The following is a 27,636-nucleotide window of genomic DNA, read 5'->3' on the forward strand; positions in this document are numbered from 1 at the left end:
AAAAAAAAAAAAAAAAAAAAAAAAAAAACCATGGCTATTGTAAGTCTCTGTCATTCGCAATTATTGTTTTGATTTTTCTCCAAAAGCATTTGCAATTAGTTTCATGAAAAATACTCTAACAAGTACTCTTAAATACAGATTTCTAATAACTGTAGGATCAATAGACTACATTAAAAATTTTCAAAACTCTAATGAAGAAACTGATGGGTTCATAAAACCGATAATCAAGATCTAGCAAGACAAAAATTAATTACATAAGATTAAGTAACTGATGAAGATGTTTTTATGTTTATTTGAAACATTATTGGTTCTTCAATGTTTTATTTAAGGATTTTTTTTAAGGAACTTTTTTTTCTTAAGTTATCCATAGTTTACAGATTTAAGGAACTTTTTTTTTCTTAAGCTATCCATAGTTTACAGAAATTTGGTAAAGTATACTTGTGTGAACAAAGATGGAAGCATTTGCTTTTCTACCTACTTGATGCCTCCAAAATGTGGGAACAATTCATGGTTATTTGCATAAATTCAGTAAAAATCTGCTTTCTATAACTGTATACAATGAAAACACTGGTTATATTACCAAGGTTTTGACTGATATAGATTGGAGAATGTGCACAGAATGCCTGACTTCAAGGGTTCTCAGCCTTACAGTGAATAAAAACTCACTTCCTGGCAGGCTCAGGAGCCTTAGGACTGTAGGTAACATCTAAAGTCTTCCTTAGTTTGGCTTCCTCAAGAGGTTTTTAAATTTGAGGTTCCTGTGTGATCAACATAGGCAGAAAAAGTTATGTTTATAAAGAAAAAGCTATAATACATCTGCTATTAGATTGTAGCTCTGTGCATTGTTTTCAGGTTCTTATTTACCTATAGAGTAGACTAGATCCTGAATTCTTGTATATTCTTCTAATTCAACTTTCTTCCATGGAATTACTAAGAACAGGAACTGCTCTGTTCCTAAATCTCTATAAGCTGAAATGATACATTTTAAGGAACAAGTCTTGTGCCTGATGTATGGGCCACACAAAAAGTTCACCAAACTGCCTAATGCCATAACCAGAGACGTTCAGACTGCAAACAGGATAAGAAATTGACATTTTCATGCTGTAGACAGCTTTTCCCAAGACATTGGCACAAGACTCTATATTATAACAAGACCCTGACCTCCCTTACTGCTACCTTTTTCACTTGGCAGGATAATGGTGTAATTTAAATTTCTTAATCAATAGCTTCTGCCAGTAACTAGACAGAAACTAATCTAAAAGATTCCTTAGCCCACTTATTGGGTGACTTTGGCAACATCCTTAATACAATTAGTGCTCACCTTTTGCTTTAATTCAGCTCAGTCATGGGATACTAGATGATGAATAGCTCTATATTATTTATTGGCTAAATAAGAAAATGTCTGTGCTATTGCAAATATTACATGCTGTACCTGGATAAATCCCTCTGGGAAAGTTGAAACCCATATAACCAAAATAAAAACATAGCCACATGGTTACAACAGGTCTTACCTAATTCCCTATGGTCATTTGCTTCATTCAATTGGTTGCCTTTAAGCCTAGATTCACAGCTCAAAACCATTATGCAAACTGGGATTTTCATATTACTATTATTTCCTTTTTAAAGTTTGCGCTATTACTTGTTAAATTTTTGCAGAAGTAGAACTCCTAACAGAACAATGCTGGCCCAGCACCTTGAGATAACAGCAAACGACTATGGAACAGAAAAAATTGAACTTAATAACGGACTCCAGATAGACTTAGCCTGAGATCCACTCCCTGCAAACCTCCCTTGTTGCTCAAATGTGGATAATAGGGTTTTGACACTGACTCCTAGCCACCATTCACTTCCTCTAACATAGGACCAGATCAGCAACCCAGGACAGGCCCATCCTGGCACCAGGGGATATCAACACCTGAATACAGGATGGTTGGTCAGTGATGCTTTTGGAGAAATATCTTGATCAAAAGGGGGAAATGTGAAACTTGTCAGAAACATAATGGAGTCACTTGTGTTAATAAAACTCTGACAAATAGAGCCAGAGAAGGCTGTGAAGAAAGGTTTCTCATGCATAAATGCCCAATAACAAAAACCATCACAAAAGACTCTGCAAAAACCACAACGTCATACAAAGGCCATTGCAACCTTACACACAAAAAATACTTCTGTGAGAGTATCTGCCCAGCAAATGCCTGTTCAACCTCAGACTGGCATCATGCTTGCTATTGATCCTTGTAGCCAAGGATAATTATCTCAAAATAATTCATAATCCTTCTTTAAAAACATCCTCCTTCCTTTACCTCCCTGAATATGCAGGTAGTTCATATGCAATGAGAACACTGTGGCACGTGTATTCACATTACAATGACTATTCCTGAATATCATTTTCTTTTAGAAACCTTATCTCTGTTTACTATCTAGGTTGACAACAAGTTTGGTTTCAGTAAAGTGCTGGGGACAAAGACCTGTCTCAGAAAGTAAAGTCATTAGAGAAATACAGTAGGTTGCCGGATAGTTGAGGGTTAACTTGATATCTGAGGTTATAAATTTAAACATCTGTCAGAGGAGGTGTGTGTTTTTCATGAGCCATATTGAGCACTCAGGTACAGGCAAAACAGAGAGAGCTGTCTTTATCCAGAGTTTGTGTTCTGTCCTGCCAGCATGAGAGAGGCAGTTGCAGATGTATGGATTGATGAACCAAGCAATGTAAGCTGGATAATGAGAGGAGTGAGGAAATGAGGAGAGTATTTGACCATCAAAAAGTAGTAAAGCAATGCATTGGAGGTATCCTATGTATACATAAATTACCCCAGTCTCCTCTGGGAGATTTCCACACCAGCTTGATGTTCTCTAGTTCATCAAGAAGCAAGCATAACAAGACTGGGTAATTATTTCTTAAATTTTATTCTTATTTGAGTTTAAAACAATTGGAAGATGGCAGAACCCCATTATAAATGGGTACACTATACCATAGATATAAGGCAAGAAGCCCAATTACTGAAAGATTTTTTTGAATGGCCTTTATTTGGCTACATCATTGATAGTTTATGGTGTGGAATTTTTGGACATCTCCCAGAAAATATATTACCATAAGTTTCCATTTTATCAGGTTCTAAGAAACTTTATTTTCGAAAGAAAAAAAATGGGCAAGAAAGAAAAATGTTTTTAAAAGTGTTATCTGTGTATAAATAAAGTGGCTGATAAATTAGTGAAAAGAAGTTTGGAAAGCAGAAGTTTTTATGTTGTATAAAAAGTGAATTAACACTACTTAAGACTAATACTAGATGATTGTTGTGGGTAAATGAGTCATTTTATCTGTTGCTTACTTATGTGAAGGCTTTCAAAAGGTCAGTCATAATTTAAAGGAATATACATCCCTTTTATAATCGGTGAATTGGTGACTAATTTATTTTTTTTTTCTTCTATTATATGCCTTTTAGACATTTGGTTGCTCTAACCAAGGTTGGGTAGCAAAAGAGAAAGGAGACAGAACTCTATCAGTCATTATATTTATTTAACAGCATTTATGGCAAATGGCCAGACCTGGGCAGGGTGGTAGCAATGATAGATTTTACAAATTAAGGCATTGTTCTTTATTTCAATATTTTCATTTACCTGTATTTTCCTTGTCTTAGGAATATGAATAATTTCAAGCTGGCAATACTCACCATCAGGATATAATAAATGGAGATTTCTTTGTCTGAAATTGAAAAGATGTAGTAATACTCTATTGTACTTTTAAAAATTCTCTTTTTCCAGTTGGCTTCCTCTCGGTGAAGTAGTTAGGGAGTCTTGGTATATTTGGAGGGTCATAAATGTGTCATAGAAAGAGTACTGGCATTATGAAAACCTGGATGTTAGGTTCACAATTTGGTCATTTTGCAGTGGTACAATCTTAGAAATGCAAGTTCTCTGAATGTCGGTTTCCTCTGCTGTAAAATAGACATAGGAACATCCATCTGACATATTTCACAGGTACTACTGTGAGTATTAAATGATATTGTGTGCTGGAATGTGTACTGGAATGTGTAATGCAATAAAGTTGTTGATTAATGCTTTTCAAATGTAGCTTGCCCTGTATATTTTTAAAAAATCAAAATAGAAATCATTGGGAAACGTAAATGTTTATGAATCATACAGCCAAAATGTAAATAATTTACAAATGCTTTACAATAAAATCAAAGATATTATTCATGGATTTTTTTTAAGTAAAAAATCTTTGCAGTTAAATATTCATCAACTTAAACTTATTCTTTCTTTTATAAGAATGTTCACTATGTGACATTATAACTCTCCAAAGGAGAAATTCTATAATTAGTTCAGTTCTCTGCCTTAAAAGTTTCATTATAAGGCAGAATGGAATAAAGTTTAAAAATAAGCAAAAATATATAACTCTAAACCACAGTACCCTCATTTAAAAGAGCTTAACAAGAATACTTTTCCCAATATATTTATAAACAACCTAATATTTGTATAACACAAAGTTACAACTTAAATCATGATGATCAAAGTTAATGTGCATTTTGATACCCTTATCAGCTTAAATTATTAAATATCTAATGGTCTTAAGATTGAATTTTAAAAAATGAACTACACGTGCTTTAAAAATAGTTACCTATTCAATAACTAAGGTATTGGTCAAGTGTTTAGAATATAGGCCAGAGTTTTAGAAAAAAATATTTGAGAAATATATATGATAGGGTCCCATATAGAAATAAGCCTGTACAACTGGATAGTTTAAGCATGAATAATTGAGGTAACCCACCAACTTCTTTTTTAAAAGGGTAAGTCACGGGCTTCTTTAAAAGAGCAAATGAATCACTTGCTCATTTTAAATCTCCTATCTTGATTATATTAAATAGTACCACTTTTTAAAATAAGAAATTATTAATTACAGTGTAGGTAACAAATTAGCTGGGCGTGGTGGCACATTCCTGTAATCCCAGCTCTCAGGAGGCTGAGGCAGGAGAATCACTTGAACCCAGGAGGCAGAGGTTGCAGTGAGCCAAGATCACACCACTGCATTCCAGCCTGGGTGACAGAGCAAGACTCTGTCTCAAAAAAAAAAAAAAAAGAAAAGAAAAGAATATAGGTAACAAATAGTAAATTCTGGTCAGTAGCAGAATTTTTGGACCAAATGACAAAAACATGTCAATAAAATGTGTTTAAGAATAACTATATTGCTGATATTCCAACAGCACTATGATCTTTGCTATCAGCAATCCAAGATTTAGTTCTTCATCAAGTCTCTCTCTCTCTCTCTCTCTCTCACACACACACACACACACACACACACACACACACACACACACACACAAAATTTCTCATACTGTCTTGTCTCTACAAATGCATCTCAGGTTATCTTCTGCTTTTGAAGATTACATTTTTTAAAACACATCAACATTTTTCCAACAAATCAACGATCAAAAAATAACCCACTGCTCTCATTAACAATCTCTCAAGATCACTAGATGTTTAAAAGTTAGCCTGACAAGAACTTGCAGAAATGAAATTGAATTGGCATCAGCACAGGGTAATTTTAGATGGAGGTAAAAGTGAGTTTATCTTATGCTCAGCAAAACATATTTAGGTCAGTTTAAATATGAGCAATTGGTAAATTTATCCTCAGCATACAGGTGGGCAATGTTAATACGATTCAAAGCCTGGTTGGGCACCCTTCGTTTTATAGTATGCCTGGGATACAGCACATCTGTGAGACAAGAAAGGCTAAACTAGAGCTCTGCTTCTTCTAATCCTGCATTACAAATTAAATAATAAAGTACATTTCTGCTGTGTGGTTTTAAAATTATTCACTATAAACATCCTATATTCTTTCCTAATTAATTTCAGAGCTGGAGCTTATATCTATGTCTATGTCAAATTATTTATTCTATGAAAAGCAGCACAAATACTCTTCATTCTGGTTTTGACGCAAATTCCTTAAAAAAAAATTAAGGCCATTTAATTGAATCAGGGCCAACTGAAGAGTACCCTGGCAAAAGTCAAACCACTGATTTAAGAGTTTTGAAAAAGAGCTATAAGTGGTTATCGTGTATTTTCTTCCTTGGTAACTGGAGAGCAGTTTGTAGAATTTATTAGTCTCCAACATCTCCATCTCGATCTCCAATAAGCCAAAGAAAATGAAAACTTAAGGCTAACAGAGCTGTCCCGAGCAGATCACCCAATGCTGTTAGGTAGGGGATGGAGAAACTATCCGGGTCCTTTCCTTTCCTCCAGAAGTGATGGACCATCCAGTCAGCAATCCACAACAAGGTAAATACCTAGAAAAGAACACCAGAGATTACTCCTGCTGCCTGGACATTCCTAGCCCATGAAACATGGCCACAAGCCTAAACCACTGACTTCTGGAAGGAACCACATATGTCTAAGTCAAGAACCATGCTTGAAAAGAAGAAATATTTAGTTGACAAGAATATCTCCATTTCACAAGAGAGAAAACAGCATGTATGTTTACAGGTACTAAAATTTTTCTTCAACTTTTCATATAGATCTCATTCTAGCCTAATAGCCATAATAATTTTGATATTTTAATAGCATTGTACTGTTTCCAAAAGACTTTTTCTATGTGATAAACCTGTAAAAAAGGATGACATTATGAAGAAGAAAATAAAAATTAAAATAAGGAATTATTTAACAGTCTCCTGCTGCAGGTATATCACATAAAATAAAGATGGAAAACTGACCATTCATTTACTAACTATAAGGCCATTTGTGACTTGTCAAGGAAAATTTCAGTTCAGTAGTAAGACCAATAACTAGAAGGTAAATGCATTTAGAAATGGCTCATCTATGTAGTTATAGATACAGACATAGATATATCCATAAAATGGAAATAGTTTAAAAGACTATTCAAACATGAAGGTGTTATATATAAATATTTTCTAGAATATCAGGAATATAAAGACTTTTGTGATGCTTTGAATTTGGGGACCAGATAAATGATTTTTTCTTTGATCCACCTAGAGTAGGGAGACTTTCTAATTTTCAAATCCCTGAAGCAGTGAAAGAAATCTGGGACTAGAAAGAATAATGTTCACTGGTTTTGGACAAGTTGGCAAGTATAGCACAGTGGTTAAAAGCACTTCTTTACGGCCCTTCTCTATTGTCTACTAGCTGACTGTAGGCAAGTTACTCAACCTTTCTGACTCTGTTTATCCAAATGAACATTAAAATGGTACCTACCTCGTAAGAATGTTGTGAGGATTAAATAATATACTAAATAATTCAGTGCCTGGCACACAATAACCTTTCAATAAATGTCTATTTTAACAGTATTATTCTTATTACTATTTGTGGCCCCTCAGGTATTGGGAACACCTGGTATGTGCAGGAGGAAGCCCACCCCAGGTCTAGGGTCTAGGGTCTAGGCCAATAGACCTTTCACTAACCTGGCAAGTAGGCCATGGGGATGAGGCATTTGCCTGGGGACCTAAACTGCTGCGTGCTATCATTTTAGCTCTAACACCTTTACCAGGAAGGAGAGTGGCTTGTCCAAACGTAGGAAGACATGTACCTATTCCAAATGCATGAACTTTACATGCCTTTGGACATCTGTCAGAGAGAGGTTGTACTTTAAGCCCTATTGTCTTTTGCGTGTGGTCAGTTCTTCATTAGTGTTTCAAGGGTAGAGACTGTTTTGGAATCACATAAAGTTTTACCAGGACAATCTGTTCTGGGTATGGAGGAAGCATGAAATATTAGAAAGAATCCTGGACTTGGAAGTTATGAAATCTGGATTTGATTCTCAGTTCTGCCTTTGGGTAAGTTTCTTACTACTCTGAGCCTAGCTATTCTCATTTGAGGAAAATATGGGGCCTAATATTTGCCAAACTTACTTTGAACTAATAAGAGCCTTGGTTTAGGGGGATGAAAGGAAAGGCAAAAAGGCAGCATGATGTCAAGTTCCATCACTGAAAGCAAAATGCACAGACTGAGAGACAGAGAGTCATCCATGGGACCCCCAGTGAGCCAGGCCACATCTAGACTCTGTTTTGGATGCCCTACTTTCAGAGAAACTGGTTCACACCTGCATCTTCAGTACCTAGCAAAGTAACTAACCTAAAAAGTAGACAACATCTGATTGATGGAATGCAAATCAGCTGGAGACAGTGTCATATAGGAGATTCCTATGAGAATAAGAATTGTTTGTCCCAGGCACGGAGGGTGGGAGAGGTGAACCTGAGACAAAGGTTATGTCAGGAGACATTAGGTTTCTAATATGTTGCTTCAGAGAGTAGAGTGTTAGGTTAAAGAAAAAAAGACCAAAAGCAGAACTTAAAAAAAATTGGCTATCTATAAATAGAACAAGTTATGTAGTAAACTCAAAATTACTGAAGTATATGGAGGTTTAATAACTACATTTGCTGATCGAATAAGTAATATATACAGGAGGAAACAATCATTTTTAAAAGAATGAGGGTAGCTAATTTCTCTGGGATTAGCAAGAAAAATAAATGAATACATTTATATTCTATATTATAATATTACATGTTTACATATTAACAATGTGTTAAATATATACTTATATACACAAATTTATATATGATACGTACATATTTAGTAATTCCTTGTATAATATCTGCCCTGAATGATTTTTCTAGACTAAGGTTGGCAAACTACAGCCCATGGGCCAAATTCAATCTGCCACCTGTTTTGTAAATAAAGTTTTATTGGAACACAACTCAACCCATTTTATTGCCTATTTAGTTGATGTTTTACTCCTTGCCGCATTCTCAGGAAGTAGGTAGGCTTACTATTGCTAATGTTCATTTGGAGAGATTGAGTCGGAGAGGTTAAGTGGCTATGTAGCTGTCACACAGCACATATGTTCCACTCATCCTCTGACATATAAAAACTTGCTGGCAGATTGCAGGGTTGAAATGTGTTTTATCTGTTTTATATTTTAAAAGATTCTGCCAGAAAATAAAACCAACCTTCTTAAAACAAACAAAAAAACTAAGGCAAAGTCCAAGAAACCTGCCCATGATCACACCGCTTACAGGTGGAGTCTGGTTCAAACTCACCCAGTCCAACACTAAAGCCAATGTTCTTAACCATCACTACAGTACCTTGTTTTAGTAAAAAAGAACTTTACATTGATGAGAACATAAACTGGTACAACTACTTTGGAGAACAATTTGGTAATATGTATTAAATTTGAAGATGTGCATCTCCTTAATTCAGCATTCCTATACAGAAATAATGATTTTTTTTTTTTTCTTTCTGTGCCACTGGGGAAAAATAAAATTGTTCATGGTCAAAGGATACTAGCTCAGGGGCTTTGCTGACTCTAGGTCTGTTGCTTGACTCTAGGTCTGTTGCTACCCCAAGGACTGAGAAGACCAGTATCTTGGTATACTTATGGAAACCATACAGAGAAATTCTTATAAAAGCATACTGAGAGATGTGCAAGAATATTCACTACATGTCTGTTTTAAGAGCAAAATTGACACAGAATGGCTAAATTCACTGTTAAGTCACACAACTAAACACTACGTAGAAGCTAAAATAAATGAAAAATGAACTATATAAATCAACACAAATATATCTCAAAAGCACAAGTTGAATGAAAAAAGTGGAAGACTATGCATATCATTTTAATAAAGTTTATAAGTATAAAACTATGTTATTTATAGATATATACATTTGTAGCAACAGTATAATAAATAGTATAATGGCAAGAATAGATGCCAATTTAGAAGGCTGATAACTATTAGGGAGGGATGAAGTGAGCTCAAGAAGGGATACACGGGAGTTACCAACCATATATATGACGCATTTTTATTTATTTTGAAATAGTTGCTTCAGATCATTGATAAAGCTGAGTGGTAAATACATGGTTATCTTATTTCCCATTACTTCCTGTATGTTTATATTTCATAATTTTTAAAAATATAAACAGTTGGGTTAATGGTATAACTCACTGACCAGGGCCACATGAGCTACAACTTAGAATATCTACTGAGAGGGACACATAAGAAAAGAAGTCAGTATGTCCTGTAGAATCCATGAAAGGTTTGGACTTGGAAGTACCAGATAGTGCTGAGGCTGAAAGCAAGGCTGAGGCCAAAAGATTACTTAAATGTCTGTGTGTAGAGCTAGCTCCACATTCACCATTTCTGCAAACTGTCCTCTCCATGTAGGAAAATAGAAGGATGTTTTTTGGAGAAACTGAGTGTTAGAGACTCAGGACTCAAAGACACTAGAAACTATGAGGTACTAGCTGAGAATCGGGAGTAACTGAGAGTCTGCATACCTAACAAGAGTATTCCTCCAGATTCATATTTTGTTCTGAGAACAGGCAGGAAGAGAGGAGAGTAGATGCTCACATTTGGAGGCCCCCAGTTAAATGGCCAGTCCCCATGTCCATTAATGGTAAAGCATCCAGTCAACAGCCCACCCCTACTTCCATGTTACTTAACCTCTCCATGTCTCAGTCTCCTCCCTGTTCAAGACAGAGATGTGATGTGAATGTTAAATAATGCAGAATGGTTAGAACAGTGTTTGGCACATTGGAAGAACTTAAAAAAGATTTGCTATGATTTTTAAAAACAGGTTATGAAGAAATAGGAATCTGATGTTTTTCAACAGCAACACTGGGAGACAAGGAGTAACATCTTCAAAATCCTGAGAGGGAAATATTTCCAATCTATACATCTGTGCCCAATTTACCAATCAAGTGTTGAGAGTAAATGAAAGGCCTTTTAAGACTTGCATGTACTCAGAAAATATTTCTCCCATGTTCTCTTTCTTTGGAACTTTTTAGAAAATGTGTTGAAGCAAAATGAGGGCTTGAATCGAGAGAAAAATGGAATTCAGAAAATGGAAGAGGCAACATAAGAGAGCAGTGAGAGAAGGTTCCAGGATGACAGCTGTGGAGTGGCCAGGGCACCAAAGCTAAAGCAGGAGAGTGGACTGCTCTGGATACTAGGTCTCCATGATAAAGGCAAGTGGGCAAATTATCTGATATAATAAACTTTTGAGGGGCAAAACACTAATTTAGGCATGTGATAGCTGTTGATGGAGCACTTGCAAAAAAAAATTAAGAAATTAAAAAATTCAGGCCAGGCATGGTGGCTCACGCCTGTAATCCCAGCACTTTGGGAGGCCAAGGCAGATGGATAACCTGAGGTCAGGAGTTTGAGACCAGCCTGGCCAACATAGTGAAACCCCATGTGTACTAAAAATACAAAAATTAGCCAGGTGTGGTGGCACACGCCTGTAATCCCAGCTACTTGGGAGGCTGAGGAGAATCACTTGAACCCAGGAGGTAGAGGTTGCAGTGAGCCGAGATCATGCCACTGCACTCCAGCCTGGGTGACAAAGCAAGCCTCTGTCTCAAAAAAGAAAAAAAAAAACATAAAAAATTCAGAAATGTAGAAAATTATGCAGGTGGAAAAATATGGTAATTATCTCCAAAAGAAAATTAAAAAGAGATAAAGAGAAAGAAGATAGAATACACTACATGGCTCCGTGAGAAATGACATTTATAAGTCATAGTAATAAAACCATTTATTAAAAAAAAGTTTGGGCATTACTACACTAGGAGGATGGAAGGTGGGGAAATAAGGCACAGGGCAAGGTAGCAAAATCCTCGTCTACCACAACTGGACGTCAATAGATAATTTCTTAAGTTAATAAAGCAAAATTAGCAATCCAAACAAAATGTGGGGATAAATAACAAAATAAATAGCTAAAGGAACTCTGGAGGACTATTAGTAGTTAGAGTTTTACACACACACCCACACACACACACACACACACACAATTTAAATATATATGTATATATCCATATAAATACAAACGGATTTTTTGTTTTGTTTTTTTGAGATAAGAGTCGCGTTCTGTAGTCCAGGCTGGAGTGCAGTGGCATAATCTCAATTCGCTGCAACCTCTGTTTCCTAGGTTCAAGTGATTCTCCTGCCTCAGCCTCCTGAGTAGCTACGACTACAGGCGTGCACCACCAAGCCTGGCTAATTTTTGTATTTTTCATAGAGATGGGGTTTCACCACATTGGCCAGGCTGGTCTCGAACTCCTGACCTCAGGTGATCTGCCCACTTCGGCCTCCCAAAGTGCTGGGATTACAGTCTTGAGCCTCAGCACCCAGTCACAACTGGCTTTTAAAAAATTGAAATAGAATAGAATGGACTAGAATAGAAAGTAACATGTGTAAAAAAGTAACACTGTAAGGGTATTTCATAAAACTTTTGTTTTAGCTATGAATTTACACATATTTATCTATGTATGTATATGTTTCAGAATAAACATATTTCTTACAAGTGCTGTGGTCAAAACATAAGAAAGCTACTCGGTCAGGCATGGTGGCTCATGCCTGTAATTCCAGCACACTGGAAGGCCAAGGCAGGTGGATCACTTGAGCCCAGGAGTTTGAGACTAGCTTGGGCAACAAAGTGATACCCTATTAGCCCCCTGTAGACCCAGCTATTGAGGTTGAGGTGGAAGGATCCCTTGAGTCCAGGAAGCAGAGCTTGCAGTGAGCTGAGATCTCACCACTGCACTCCAGCCTGGGTGACGGAGCAAGATTGTGTCTCAAAACAAACAAACAAACAAACAAACAAACAAACCCTGCTCATTTAACATACTCATCTTACAGATACATCTTACATGTTAGGTTGTAGGGATCTAATGTATCAAACCATGTCTTCTTTCTGTTTGATCCCTTGGTTTCCAGCAAAATACTTATACATGACAAATGAAACAAATGTTTGCTATTGAAGAAGCTCTATCACTGAATAACTGTTACTGTCAACAAGTGAAAATTTCCTCATCTGTAAAATGGGGTTATCATTACCTACCCGATGGGCTGATTGCCAAAATTAAACAAGATAATATATGTAAAGGGCTAAGCAAATGCTTGGTTTAGAGTAAGTACTCAGTAAATATTGGTGCCATCATCACTGATACATCAATTATTACACTGTCTCAGAATTCATGGACTTTATTTAAAAGATTGTTGGAATAGAAGTCTGGTTTCTAACACTAATCAGTTATATGATTTATCACTTCTCTGATCCCTCATTCTTTAAAACGAATAAATTTATGTCTTCATAGTCTGTTCTAGCTCTAAATTACAGGGGTAAGAAATTTCATTGCGAACTACGCAGAAATTGCTCTACTCACCTTTGTGATATTCCCTCTCTGCTTTTGCACATTTATTTATACAATATGAGTAAAGTTCTCTTCCCATGCAATTTATTTTTAAAGGTATTGTGATGACAAAGTTCAAGCAGGTTTAAATTTATGCATTTTTTGCAAGTTAACAAAAGATATCAGTTTCTTTGGAACTCTCTGTGTAATAAATTATTAAAATGACAATAAGTGGCAGACACTTCTTAAATGCAACATTTTTTGTTTTAAAACTAAATGATAATTTAAGGAATGGATGCTTTTCCTTGGGAAAGCACATTGAACTCACCAAGGGTAGACTGTGCTTTTATATTGTCTGTTTGTTCTTTATGAAATATGCATAACCTCTCTAGGTAAATATGCCTTTTGAAAAGGCAACTCTGTAACCTCGGCTAATTATGCATGTTCTAAATGTATTTCTTGGAATTTAAATAAATATATAAAGTACAAAAATATATATTTGCTTTGGACGATATTGATTCCTTCAGCCGGCTCCTTCTTTGAGCTAGAATCAACATTCCCTTGTGTTAGCATCCCCTTAATGCCTCAACTGCCAATAACCACCTTGTGTATAGTGTGAAGAAAGATGATTTCTTTGGGAGAGGAATGCTTAGAAATATGATACAAATAAACCCGAGAAGTAGCAAATTAATACAGTTCTTCCTAACCCCTAACTTTACAAAGGTTGAATTCAGGTCCCCTACAAAAATACACTTCCCTAATCCAGGTTTCCAGGCTGGAAACCCTACTCATTAAAATCTAATATTTAAATGTCTGCTAAGAATAATTTAGGATTATCAATCAACAGGAATTCAGTCTACTTCTTATATTCAGATATAAGCATCTTTTCTTTGGCTTGAACTATTTTGCTGGGTGGCAGGTGGGGGAAGGTGGGAAATAAATGGTGTTGTTGAAAAGAAAACTAATGTTTGATTACCTTTTTCCTCCTGGGTACTATAGTGGGTATTATTATCTGTATTTTCAGAAGGGAAAATTTAGATGCAGAGTGGTGAAGTGGTTGCCCGGTAACACAGCTAGCAAGTGGTAGAGTCAAATCCAGGTCTGTTTGATTCCAAAGCCCACACTACTTCCCCCATACCACATTACCCTTGCTGGGCACTGATGGGGGGCAGCCGAAAAGGAGAAGGAAGTGTTTCTACTTGTAGATACAAAAAAAACAAAAATAGAAACACAACCCCAAAAATAAGAACACAAAAAAGACCCAGATGAAACTTCCATTTTTAGCAGCATTATAAACAAAATACCCCAAATGACCTACCGACAGAAAACAACGTAAAACGTTCAATAAAATACAAAAACTATCTTTTAAAATGCATCACTGAGCTTGCATGAAGGAAAGGAATCCTCGGAGGCCCAAAACAAAGGGAAATAGCACGCCAGGGTAAGACTATGAGGATCCTGAGCAGGCGGCTGCCCTGGCCGTTTGTGCCCTCTGCCTCTGCAGGGGACATGGAGGCATCCTCCGCTGGTTTTGATGGTGGCACAGGGCACAGCAGACAGGAGACAAAAGCAAGGCCTGTCTCAGGTAGAGAGTCTAATGGAAGATTTTCATGTAAAATAAAAAGCTGCACCTCTGAATAAGAAATAAACCAGCCCCTGCAGAAGGAGCAGGAAAGAAACTTATCTGACTGTGGTACTAACATGGTGGGAAAAAAGTCTCCCCTAAGAATTTATAACCACAGGTGACCACTACATGGATTTGGGCCAGGATCCAACTACCTATGTGGTCTAACAATCCCAAATTGAGGACAGTTGTCCCTTGGTATCCACATGGGAGGACTGGTTGCAGGACACCCCTCCTGCAAGGATACCAAAATCCAAGGATACTCAAGTCCTTTACATAAAATGTTGTAGTATTTGTATATAACCTATGCACATCTTCCCCTATACAATTATGCTTTGCTTAATAATGGGGATACATTCTGAGAAATGCATCGTTAGGCAATTTCATCACCGTGCAAACATCAGAGAGTGTATGTACACAAACCTAGATGGTATGGCCTACCACACACCTAAGGCTATGTGGTACAGCCTACTGTTCCTAGGCTACAAACTATATAGCATGTATGTGACTGTAATGAATACTGTAGGCAACTGTAACGGAACCGGAAGTATTTGTATACCTAAACACAGAAAAGTTGCAGTAAAAATACAGTACAAAAGATAAAAAAATGGTACACCATGTAGGGCACTTACCATGAATGAAGATTGCAGGACTGGAAGTTGCTCTGGGTGAGTCAGTGAATGAGTAGTAAGTGAATGTGAAGGCCTGGGACATTACTGTACACTAATGTAGACTTTATAAATACAGTACACTTAGGCTACACTAAATATATAAAAAATTTTTTTGCTAATCATTAAACTTAGCTGACAGTACCTTTTTTACTTTATAAACTTTTTAATTGTTTTTAATTTTTAAATACTTTTGTAATGACAAAACATAGAAACATTGTACAGCTGTACAAAAATATTTTCCTTCTTTATATCGTTATTCTATAGGTTTTTTCCTATTTATTTTTATTTTTTCCTTGCCTCTCTCTCCTTTTTTCTATTTTTGAGTTTTTACTTTTAAACTTTTTTTGAATATAGTAGTAAGTACCCAAACCAGTAACAGTTGTTTACTATCAAGTATTATGTACTACACATAATGAAATGTGCTAGACTTCTATATGATTGGCAGTGCAGCGGGTTTGTTTATGCCAGTGTAACTAGGACACACTAGATAACTAGTGTACACACTAGGTACAGCACAACTAGTAACACACTAGGACGGTAGAGCCACGACATCACTAGGTGATAGGAATTTTTCAGCTCCATTATAATCATAGGATATGATCATATATGTGGTCTGTTGTTGACCAAAACCTTGATACACAGCACATGACTACACTTGAAAATTGTTAAAAGAGTAGATTTTAAATGTTCTCATCACAAAAAAATAATTTTGTGAGGAATGGATATGTTAATTAGCTTGATTTAGCCATTCCACAATGAATACACGTATCAAAACAGCATGTTGTATATTATAAATATATACAACCCTTATTTGTCAATTTAAAAATAAAAAGCATCAGTGTTCTAAAAGAGCAAGAGCTTGGTATAAACAGTCATATGACATAGATATGAAAGGAAACAAGATACTAATAGCAAAAATAATAGAAAGCAGAATCAGAACCTGAAAGATTTTAGACAATGGAAAACTCTGGCACAGAATATAAGTATGTATCATATTTTCAAAGAAAAAGAAGAAATGAACAAATTAGTTAGAAAACCAACCAGAACTTTTAGAAATAAAAGTTTCATCCTCTGAAATTTAACTCAATAAATAGGTGAGATTAATAGTACATTAGACACACTTGAATATATACGTAATGAAAGATGAATCTAGAGGAATGGAAAGTAGCACAAAGATATAGAGTGGGGAAATATGAAAACAGATGTCGTAAATATGGAGGGTAGCATAAACATGTAGGATAGTAATTCTCAAGCACATCTATTTGGAGATCCAGAAGGAAAGAAAAGAAAAAACAGAGGACAGCTGGACGCAGTGGCTTATGCCTGTAATCCCAACACTTTGGGAGGCTGAGGTGGGTGGATCACAGGAGGTTGGGAGTTTGAGACCAGCCTGGCCAACATGGTGAAACCCCATCTCTACTAAAAATACAAAAATTAGCCAGGCATGGTGACAAACGCCTGTAGTCCCAGCTACTCGGGCTGAGGCAGGAGAACTGTTTGAACCCAGGGGGTGGAGGTTGCAGTAGGCCAAGATCGCGCCATTGCACTCCAGCCTGGGCGACAGGGTGAGACTCCATCTCAAAAAAAATAAATAAAATTTAAAGAGAAAGTCACCATCTTAGTGGGAGATGAGAAATTAATCAACTGTATAAAATCTGGAAAAAAAACCCAGACCATTTCAAATACACAATTAACAAATTTGATCTAATGGATGTATATAGAATACTGTAGCCAACATTTAGCAAATATACTTTTTTTTCAAACACATAGGTACTATTTATAAAAACTGTCCACCTACTAGGCAATAAGAATATTTTCAATAAAATCCCAAAGGATTACTGTCACAAAGGCCACACTCCCTAATTGCAGTGCAGGTAGAAATCAGTAACAGATACCAAAAAAATCCCATATTTTTGGACATTTTAAAGTATACTTTGAAATAAATCATGTGTCAAAGGGAAATCATAATGCAAATTATTAAATATGTAGAGCTAATCAATAATTAAATCTTATGTATCAAAAATTGTAGAATGCTGGAAATGCAGCACCTAAATGGTTATATTAGAAAAGAAAGACTGAAAATAAATGAGTTATGTATGCATATCTAGAAGTTAGAAAAAGAAAAATAAACCTAAGGTAGAATGAAAAAATACTAAAGGTAAGTACAAACATTAATAGAAAACAAACATGATAGTGAAGACAAAGTCAAAGTTGATCCTCTGAAAAGGCAAATAAGACCAATAAATGTTGGATAATCTTAAGATAAAAAGAGAAGATACAAATAAACTATGAAGAATGAGTACTGTGCTAGATATTGACTACTGCCACTCAGCATCCATTCTCACTCCTTTTATGGTCTTTCTTATCTTACGAGGAGAGAAACGCCTACAGCTGTAATTCTCAGACTTCCTTACCAGTAGGGTTCCAGCTAGAGATTAGGTTACACCATGTTGCACTCATGTAAGACTTTGGAGGTATGAATTCAGTAGAACCCCCCCCCCTTCCCAACCCTTTTTTTCCTCCTGTAAGAATACAATGCTGTGGAGTCTTTAGTAGGTATGAGTTTTCACAAGGGTTGACCAGATTCAGCCAGTTAACAGCCTCAAGGTCTGGGAATATTGTGATGCTGTAGTTGTTGTGTTAAGTTTCCTAACGTCTCAGTAATATCAGGCATCCTGACTCTCTGGACCAAATCTGCTATAGCAAACCTAAAGCCAGTGGCAGCTCCCTTCCCTCCACACTGGCTTTCTGTCCTCCCACCCTGGCAAGGTCTAATAATGCTTTCAAATACCTTCCTCCATTCCTATCAACACACCTCTATGAGACTGGTATGAGCATCAGTAAACCAAACCTAAGCCAGGCATGGTGGGTCATCCCTGTAATCCTAGTGCTTTGGGAGGCCAAGGCCAGAGAATTGCTTGAAGCCAGTAGTTTGAGAACAGCCTTAGCAACATGATGAGACCCTGTCTCTACCAAAAAAAAAAAAAAGTCAGGCATGGTGGTGCACACCTGTAGTTCTAGCTACTCAGGAGGCTGAGGCAGGAGAATCACTTAAGCCCAGGAGTTCAAGGTGACAGTGAGCTATAATCATGCCACTGTACTGCAGCCTGGGCAATACAGTGAGACCTATCTCTATTAACAACAAAACAAAAAAAAACCTAGAAACAATTTACATATACATTATCCTTGTGAATAGCGTTACAGCAGAGTAGATAACAAGAAACAAGGTCATTTGTCATATTTAACATTTTAAATATTTACGTACTTGACATTTAATCAAAATATGCACATAGTCATTTAATGTAGGGCTTTTTTTTCCAGAGTTTTGCACTTGTCGCCCAGGCTGGAGTGCAATGGTGCGATCTCAGCCCACTGCAACTTCCACCTCCTGGATTTAAGCGATTCTCCTGCCTCAGCCTTCCAAAGTAGCTGGGATTACAGGTGCCCACCACCACACCCAGCTAATTTTTTCACATTTTTAGTTGAGACAGGGTTTCACCATGTTGGCCAGGCTGGTCTTGAACTCCTGACCTCAGGTGATCCACTCGCCTCAGCCTCCCAAAGTGCTGGGATTACAGGCATGAGCCACTGCGCCCCGCCTAATGTAGGGAATTTCTATATCACTCTTGACTTTTTATTTAGTTCCAATGTGAAAAGACAAAAAGTTATGAGTATAATAACAATCTTCTATATTGTTGTACAATAACTCTCAGTGAACAATGTGTACAGTTTCTATGATTCTTTTCTTTTCCTCTATGTTACGTTTCTTCTGACTATATTTCTTGAAATGTAATTTTGTATCTATTGAATCTAATAATTTAAAAATCAAGGCTTTAAAAATACGTAGATATGTATTTTACATTACATATATAGAGAGAAAGTTGGTTTCCTTTATAATCCTATGTATTTTATTGCATGCATTTAAAAATCTTAATTTGAGAAGAATCCCATAATATTAAAAAAAAAATTCCGAAGGAATCCATGACATAAAATGGTTAAGATATTCTTTACAAAATAAACTCTTATAATACCTTCCAGGAGACCTACACAATAACATTCATAGCCTTGAATTTTAATAGCAAAAAGCTAAAAACAATCTAAAAAGTCCATTAAAAGAAAAATGGTTGAATAAATTGTGGAATATTCACACAATAGAATACTATATAACAGGAAAATAGCTCAATGGTAGTCCAACTAAATATAGTAGACGAATAACACTTACATATGTGAATGAGTCTCAAATACAATGCTGAGCAAAAAAAGTACTTAAGCATATATTCAGTATGATTCCATTTTCTAAAACTTAAAAACATGTTGAAATAAAACATTCAGGTGTCCAAATACATACAGTAAAATAACAAGGGAAAACATAGCCATGAAAGCTATCAGGATGAAAAGTTTCCTCTGGAGAGGAGAATGGGGCACATAGGTGTCTTCTAAACCTGTGTGTACTAGGGCAATTGTAGTGTTATATTTTTGAGCTGACAGGTAAGTGTACTAGTATTCACTATGTTATTATTCTTTATACCTTATACATATTGTTCTTTATTCAACAGTTAATATACAATTTAGAATTTAAAAAAAAAATCATCATTCTTGGCTGGGTGTTAACTATTGCCTAGTTACACCTGCCATGGACACTCCCTCATCCGACCATGACATTCTGATGGAATAATGCAAAGAACTAGCAACAGCTAATGTCACCTGATATTAAGAAATGACAGCCTAAAAATCAAGGAAATATTCAAACTAAATAAGTTGTTTCTTGGTTTCTAACAAGAAGAAGGAAAAAGAAAAAAGTGTGAATGAAGCATATATAAATAAAATAAATGAACATTTATTGATTTTCTACTATATGCTAAGTATAATTAGTGTAATACTCTTGATATCCATAGAATATTAAGGAAAGGTGCAATCAGCAGAGGCTAGGCCCTGTACAACTTATGTGCTCCCTTTTTACTCTTTGTCCATAGTCAAAATGGCCCTGATTCTACTATCATGCCCGCTTCAAATAGGCCTTCTGCAGGTTGCCCAGCAAAACATTTCACTGGAAAAACGCATATTCACTTATTTAAAAGTGTTTATTGAGTGTCTTTCCAAAGCACTACTCAAATTTGAAAAATTATTTTTAAAAAAGCATACACACCAAAATATTTGTGATGATGGCCATTGAGTGTGGGGATTGTGAGCAATTTTGACAATAAGGAATATATGCTGTTTTATGAGAAGAAAACTCAATAAACTGAAAAACAAAAACAAAAATAGCCCCATGAAACAATGACCTAACATCCCTCTCTTGACTAAGCTCAGTATAGAGACCCATTTCTTAAGTAGGGGACATATGGTCTCAGAAAACAGATTTAGAAAGATGATTTTGAAATCTGTAGGAATTGAGTAACAGATAACTCTAGAAAGTGAAACTACCTGAAAAAATTTTAAGTAAAAAAAAAAAAAAATCAGAAGTATAGCTCTGAACTTCTTTGACATAAGAAAGGTAAAAAAACAAAACAAAAACTGTGATAAGAAGAAAACTCATTATATTGAGAGGGGATTAAAGGAAGGGGCAAAGAAATAACGGAGAAATTTGAACACTATAAAATGAATTTTATTTTGACGTGGGAGAGTCTAAAGTTATTGCTTGGAGAAAGAATGTAGAGAACAGCATAGAGTCTGATGTACAAAAGGAAAAAATGCTTAATTAATTAACATCTTGGAAAAAGCAGCTATGAGAAATGACAAGTGTGAAAACCCAGACATAATCCACTTGGACTTCCAGAAGGTTTGAGATACAGCATCACATAAGGATTTGTAGATATAATTACTACTGCTGTTGAAATGCCAAAACTCTATGTTGAGAGTAGAGAATAAAAGGATGTTGATTTTGGCAGAAATCACAGTGGCAAAAACATCTACATTACATTTGGTTATTCAGTATATCTGTACCTATGAACATAAAAATACTCATATATGTATGACAGCTACCTACAGAAGAATTTGCAATTTAAAAAAAAGGTAAATGATTTCTTTTTAAAACTAAAATCAAGAACAAGTTAAGGCTTAAAAGAAAACAACAGCTGCTTAAGAATAGACATATAAATCAGTGGAACAGAAGAAAGTCTAGAAATAGACCTGCATATATATATAGTAAACTGATTTTTGACAAAGATGCTAAGATAATTCAAGGAAGAATGATCTTCCCAATACATGGTGCTGTAACAACCGGATATTCATACTGAAAGATACGAACCTCAAGCTTTATCATATACCATACACAAAAATTAATTCAAAATGGTCAGAGACTCAAATAAAAACTAAAACTAGAAAATCTCTAAAACAGAAAAGCCTCACAACTGAGGGATAGGCAAAGATTTCTTAGGATATAAAAAGCACTAATCATTTGCAAAAACTGATAAACTGAACTTCATTAAAATCAGAACTTCTGCTCTTAAAATACATGGTCAAGAAAACAAAAAGGCAAAATTTAAAGATCTAATATACAACATAAAGACTAAAGTTAATAAAATTGTATTGTATTAGGGATTTTTGTTAAATAAGTAGATTTTAGCTGTTCTTGTCACACACAAAAAAGTTACTATATGAGATGATAGATATTTTAATCTACTTCAATATAGTAGCCATTTTATTATCTATATGTATTTCATAACATTGATATGGAAGTGCCAGGAAGGGTGTGGTCCCTTTAAATGATATGGAAGAGGGGAAGGGAAGTGCTGAGGGGAAGGGAAGTGCTGTGTGGAGGAGGGCATGGTCCTTGGCTAGGGCTCCACCCTTGGGCCTGTGCCCGTGGACCTATGTGAAGACAGGCATTTTTGTTTCTCTGCCCAAATGTTCCATTTCCCAAGAACACCCTGGCCTGCCATGCCCCCATCCTGTGCCTATAAAACCCCCTGAGACCCTAGCAGGCAGACACAAAGGCAGCTGGACATCGAGAAGAGCACATTAGTGGAGGAACATATGGGTGGCTGAACATCAGGAGGAACACACTGACAGGCACCAGCATGCAAGCAGGCCATCCACCAGTAGAACAACGTGGAGTCTGGCTGGGGCAGGTGGAGGAGAGCCCAGGCCTCTGAGCGGCCCAGCTCTGGGGGAAAACCATCTCCCTTCTGGCTCTTCCATCTGCCAAGAGCTACTTCCACTCAATAAAACTTTGCACTCATTTTTTAAGCCCACGTGTAATCCGATTCTTCAAGTACACCAAGACAAGAACTCAGGATACAGAAAGCCCTCTGTCCTTGCGATAAGGCAGGAGTCTAACTGAGCTAACACAAGCTGCCTACAGATGGCTGAACTAAAAGAGCACTCTGTAACACAAGCCCATTGGGGCTTCAGTTTTAAACATTCACTCGCAGACACTGCCGTGGGGTCAGAGCCCCACAGCCTGCCTGTCTGTATGCTCCCCTAGAAGTTTGAGCAGCTGGGCACTGAAGAAGTGAACCACACTCCCATCACATGCCCTGCGAAGGGGACAAGGGAACTTTTCCCTTTTCAACTGGGGGCTCATCCAGGATTGTGGAAGGTGTGAGTAAATGTGAAACTGTCGGGTTTCCTCTCTTCTGAAACTCCACCACCTGTCTCTCTTTCCTGTGGGTAAGAGGCTCTGTTTCCCTTCATGGAGTTTTAAACCGCCCTAACTGGGCCAGGTAAAACCTCCAGACTTTGTCTCTTTTTTTTCTCTCTCTCACATGGTTTAAAATGGCTCTTATCTCTTTCTTTATATGTTAACAGTTTTGCTACAGGCTGTGGCAATGTTACTAACTAAAATGAGCATTTGGCTCAGTCGCCAAAGGTGCAAATCAGACCAATTTTTTCCTAGAGGTGCATGTATGCTTCCACCTTGACAGCCACAGGCATGCATGCTCAGGGCACCTCTCCTTATTCTTACCCCTCCAAGCTCAGGCACCTGAGCATGCCTGCAGCAGGCAAAAGCCAAACCCAACAGTCACAAGGAGGGCAGGAGAAAACCAGTGGTAGCCATGATCCCATAGGGTCAACAGATAGGGCGCTTTTCGCCTGCTGCGCCAATGGAACATTTCTCCTTTGGCCAAGGAATTTGACCCAGTCTGAACCAGGGGAAAGATGTAAGAATTAGAGGAACCCAGCTGCACTAAACAAGGGGTTCTTCCCCCAGAATCTCCCCTTTTTTGCCCCTTAAATTGTTTTTCTGTTTTTTTCCTTTTCTGTATGAGAGGGCTCCCCCTTCCAACTTTGTTTCTGATATGGAAGTTAAGGGAGGAATGACCCCTGCTGGCTTAGAACTGCAAATTCAGCAGGGCTCATTTGAGACACTCTAAACAGGTACAAACAGCCTCTGAAATATCTTTTCAGTCCCAAACTCGACTCCAAGCTTCAGGCTGAAGCCCTAGAAAGAAAAACCAGGTCCAAGGGTTCAAAAGCCAGGCAACAGACACAATGTAAATGAGAAGGACCAATTTCTGCTGACTGAACCCCACTCCACAGAAGGAAGCCATGCTTTATGGCATAAACAGGCCCAGGGAACTCAAAGATTGCCAGCAACAGGGAGAAAGGGAGGCATAGGTGACAGCGGTTAATTCCTGTTCTCCAGGTTTTCTCTGCTTCATGGGTACATACTGCAATTGTACCTATGGCCAGCACCTGCCAAGGTCACCAGGACTCAGGGATAAGAGGTGGAGAGTGAAGGGAGGATGCTCACTTTCTCTCCTCCATTACATTCTGAGTTTTCACTGAAAGAAGGAAGGGAAATGAGGGAAGCCTCTATTCCCCATCTTTCAGAATGGGCAACCAGTTCTCTTCACCACCCCCAGCTTATACTCCTCTGGAGTGTATCCTGAACCACTGGGACTGCTTTGACCCTCAGAATCTGGAGGAAAAGCACTTCATAGCTCCCTGCACAATGGTTTGGCCAAATTATGATTTACAGGAAGGACTGGCTTGGCCTCAGGAAGGGACCATTCATTTCATTACTATCTGGCAATTGGAACTTTTCTGTAGACGTGAGGACAGATGGTCTGAGGTCTCATATGTGTAGGCTTTCTATACCTTGCAAGGCAATCCCGACCTTTGCTGACAATGTAGGATTGACCCAGCCCCCATGTTTGCCGTCTCAGGGAAGGCTGCAAGGGGCCAGGCCAGGAAATTAAAGATATGAGTTCCAGAGGCATCCCTAGCAGAGGAGCCAGCACCCTTAAGCCCTGCTCCTCTGGGTCCACCCCAACCTTTCTATCCAGCTTCAGCCTCTCCCTTACCCCCTCCTAGAAATCCTCACTCTAAACAAGCCCCAGTCTCACTCTTGCTCCTCCAACAGATGCCCAGTGAATTTGGGCCCGGTAAGGTCCAGGTCCCGTTCTCCCTATAGAACTTAAAGCAAATGGGGGATCTTGGCAAGTTTTCAGATGACCCTGATAGATATATAGAGGCTTTCTAGAATTTCACCCAAATATTTGAACTCTCCTGGAGAGACATTATGTTACTTTTGAATCAGAACCTGATGGACGCTGAGAAGCAGGCTGCTCTGCAAGTAGCAGACAGATCTGGGGATGAGTTTTGTATCACATATAGTGTCAGGGAAGGGGGCAAATATTATCCAATTGGAAAAGAAACAGTACCAGTGTATGACCCTAAATGGGATCCCAATGACGAGGTGGAGGACTGGAAGAGGAGGCACCCTTAGGTGTGCATAATAGAGGGCTTATGTAGAACTAAGACCAAACCTCTCAATTATACTGTTGTCCATGATCGATCAGGGATTTGATGAGAATCCCATTGCCTTCCTGGAGCAGCTAAGAGAGGCCTTGGTAAAGCACACCTCTCTTATCTCCTGATTCAGTTGAGGGATAGCTAATCCCAAAGGATACATTTATTACTGAGACAGCCCCTGATATCAGGAGGAAGCTTCCGGAACAGGCCCTGGGACCAGACAGTACTTTAGAGAACCTCCTTAAAGTAGCCACCTTGGTCTTTTATAATAGACAGGGAGGCCCACCAAAGGGAGAGAAATGCAGGAAAGAGAAAGAAGCTTTAATGGCCCCCAAGCAACCCCAGAATTCCCGGAGTGCATCTGTCAACTGCTAAAGATATGGCAAGAACAGCCATTTCTCATTCTAAAAGTTTATCCGCTCCCATATAAGGTTTAATTTCTTTCACCAGGGTTATACAGTTCAAGGTACAATATTGTTGTTCATATATTTCACTTCTTATCTCTGTAATCTTTGGCACTAAATTCTTTCCTTGTATAATACACATATAACCCATGTATTCTTAACCTTATAAAACTTGTTTTTTTCTCTCATGCCTAGAAGCCATCCAACTCCAAACAGGCAACTGAAGCCTCAGACGATGACTCCCCTTAGCTAGGAACCCTTAGATAGACTGGGAGGAATCTGACTGCTGTTTTGCCCAAAACAATGCCCCCCGTTGGCAGGAAACAGCTAAGACCAGTCATTGTCCATATTCTAAAGGCAGTACGATGTGCCTCTTCAGAGGGGGGAAATGATATGGAAGTGCTGGGAAGCACATGGTCCCTTTAAATGAGACGGAAGTGGGGAAGGGAAGTGCTGTGTAGAGGAAGGCATAGTCCCTGGCTAGGGCTCCACCCCCAGGCCTGTGCCCACGGACCTAGGTGAAGACAGGCATTTTTGCTTTCCTGCCAAATGTTGCATTTCCCAAGACCACCCTGGCCTGCCATGCCCCCATCCTGTGCCTATAAAAACCCTGAGACCCTAGCAAGCAGACACACAAGCAGCTGGATGTCAAGAGGAGCACCATCAGCAGAGGAACATATGGGCGGCTGAACGTCAGGAGGAACACACGGACAGGCACCGGCACGCCGGCAGGCCATCGACTGGCAGGACGATGTGAAGTTTGGCTGGGGCAGTTGGAGGAGAGCGCAGGCCGCTGAGTGGCCCGGCTCCAGGGGAAAACCATCTCCCTTCTGGCTGCCCCATCTGCTGAGAGCTACTTCCACTCGATAAAACCTTGCACTCATTCTCTAAGCCCATGTGTAATCTGATTCTTCTGGTACACCTAGGCAAGAACCCCAGTATACAGAAAGCCCTCTATCCTTGTGATAAGGCAGGAGTCTAATTGAGCTAACATAAACCATCTATGGATGGCTAAACTAAAAGAGAACCCTGTAACACACGCCCACTGGGGCTTCAGCTGTAAACATTCACCCCTAGACACTGCCGTGGGGTCGGAGCCCCACAGCCTACCCATCTGTGTGCTCCCCTAGAGGTCTGAGCAATAGTGTATGGAAGAAGCCAGCCATATCACCATCGCATGCCCTGTGAGGGGGACAAGGAACGTTTCCTGTTTCAACATCAATGTAAACCTCAAAAATACATAATAACATTTTTTAAAATGAAAATAAAAAGACAATTCATAGACTGGGAGAAAATATTTCAAATACATATATCTAACAAAAAAAGTAGTATCCATAATATAAAAAGAACTCTTATAACTCCGTAAGTCAACCCAGTTTTAAAAGAAAAAATGGGCATAAGAAAACATGAATGGTTAATAAACCCATAAAAATATAGTCACTATCATCAGTCATCAGGTAAATGCAAATTATGATCACCATGATACTACCTTTACAGCCACTACAACGGCTAAAGGTATTAATAGAAAGCCTGACAATACTAGGTGATAGCAAGGATGTGGAGCAACTAGAACTCTCATACTAGTGGGAATGCAGAATGGTATAATCATTTTGGAAAACATCTTGGCAGTTTCTTATAAAGTCAAACATTTACTTCCATAAGACCCAAAAATTCTACTATAGGTGTTTACCCAAGAGAAATGAAAATATATCTGCACAAAAATGTGTACATGAATATTCATAGCAGCTTCATGCATAATAGCCCCTACTGGAAACAAACCAAATGTTCACTCACGGATGAATGGATAAACCAGTTATGATTTATTCATACAATGGAATACTACTCAGCAATAAAAAGAATTAAACTACTAATACATGTAACTATATGGATAAGTTTCAAAATATTACGTTGAGTAAAAGGAGGAAACAAAGAGTACATACTTAGATTGATTATATAAAATTCTAGAAGAGGGAAATATAATTTATAGTTACAGAGAAGAAACCAGTGGTTGCCTAGTGCCTGGCATGGAGGGGAACTGACTGCAAAGGAGCATGAGGAAACCGTTTGGAGGTGAAGGTAATATTCTATATGTTGATTATGGTAGTCGTT

General features: G+C 37.8%; 1 protein-coding gene across 1 annotated transcript in view; it reads right to left on the reverse strand.

The window, feature by feature from the left end:
- Positions 1–5,347: 5,347 nt before the first annotated feature.
- Positions 5,348–27,636, reverse strand: part of SLC41A2 (solute carrier family 41 (magnesium transporter), member 2) — a 156,479-nt gene continuing 134,190 nt past the window's right edge. Inside the window, exon 12 of the mRNA XM_011935311.1 lies at positions 5,348–6,281. Coding sequence (XP_011790701.1) covers positions 6,096–6,281 — 186 coding nt within the window. The 3' untranslated portion in view covers positions 5,348–6,095. The remainder of the gene's footprint in view (positions 6,282–27,636) is intronic.

This window comes from Colobus angolensis, unplaced genomic scaffold, assembly GCF_000951035.1.
Source record: "Colobus angolensis palliatus isolate OR3802 unplaced genomic scaffold, Cang.pa_1.0 Scaffold10, whole genome shotgun sequence".
In the NCBI taxonomy this organism is placed as follows: domain Eukaryota; kingdom Metazoa; phylum Chordata; class Mammalia; order Primates; family Cercopithecidae; genus Colobus; species Colobus angolensis.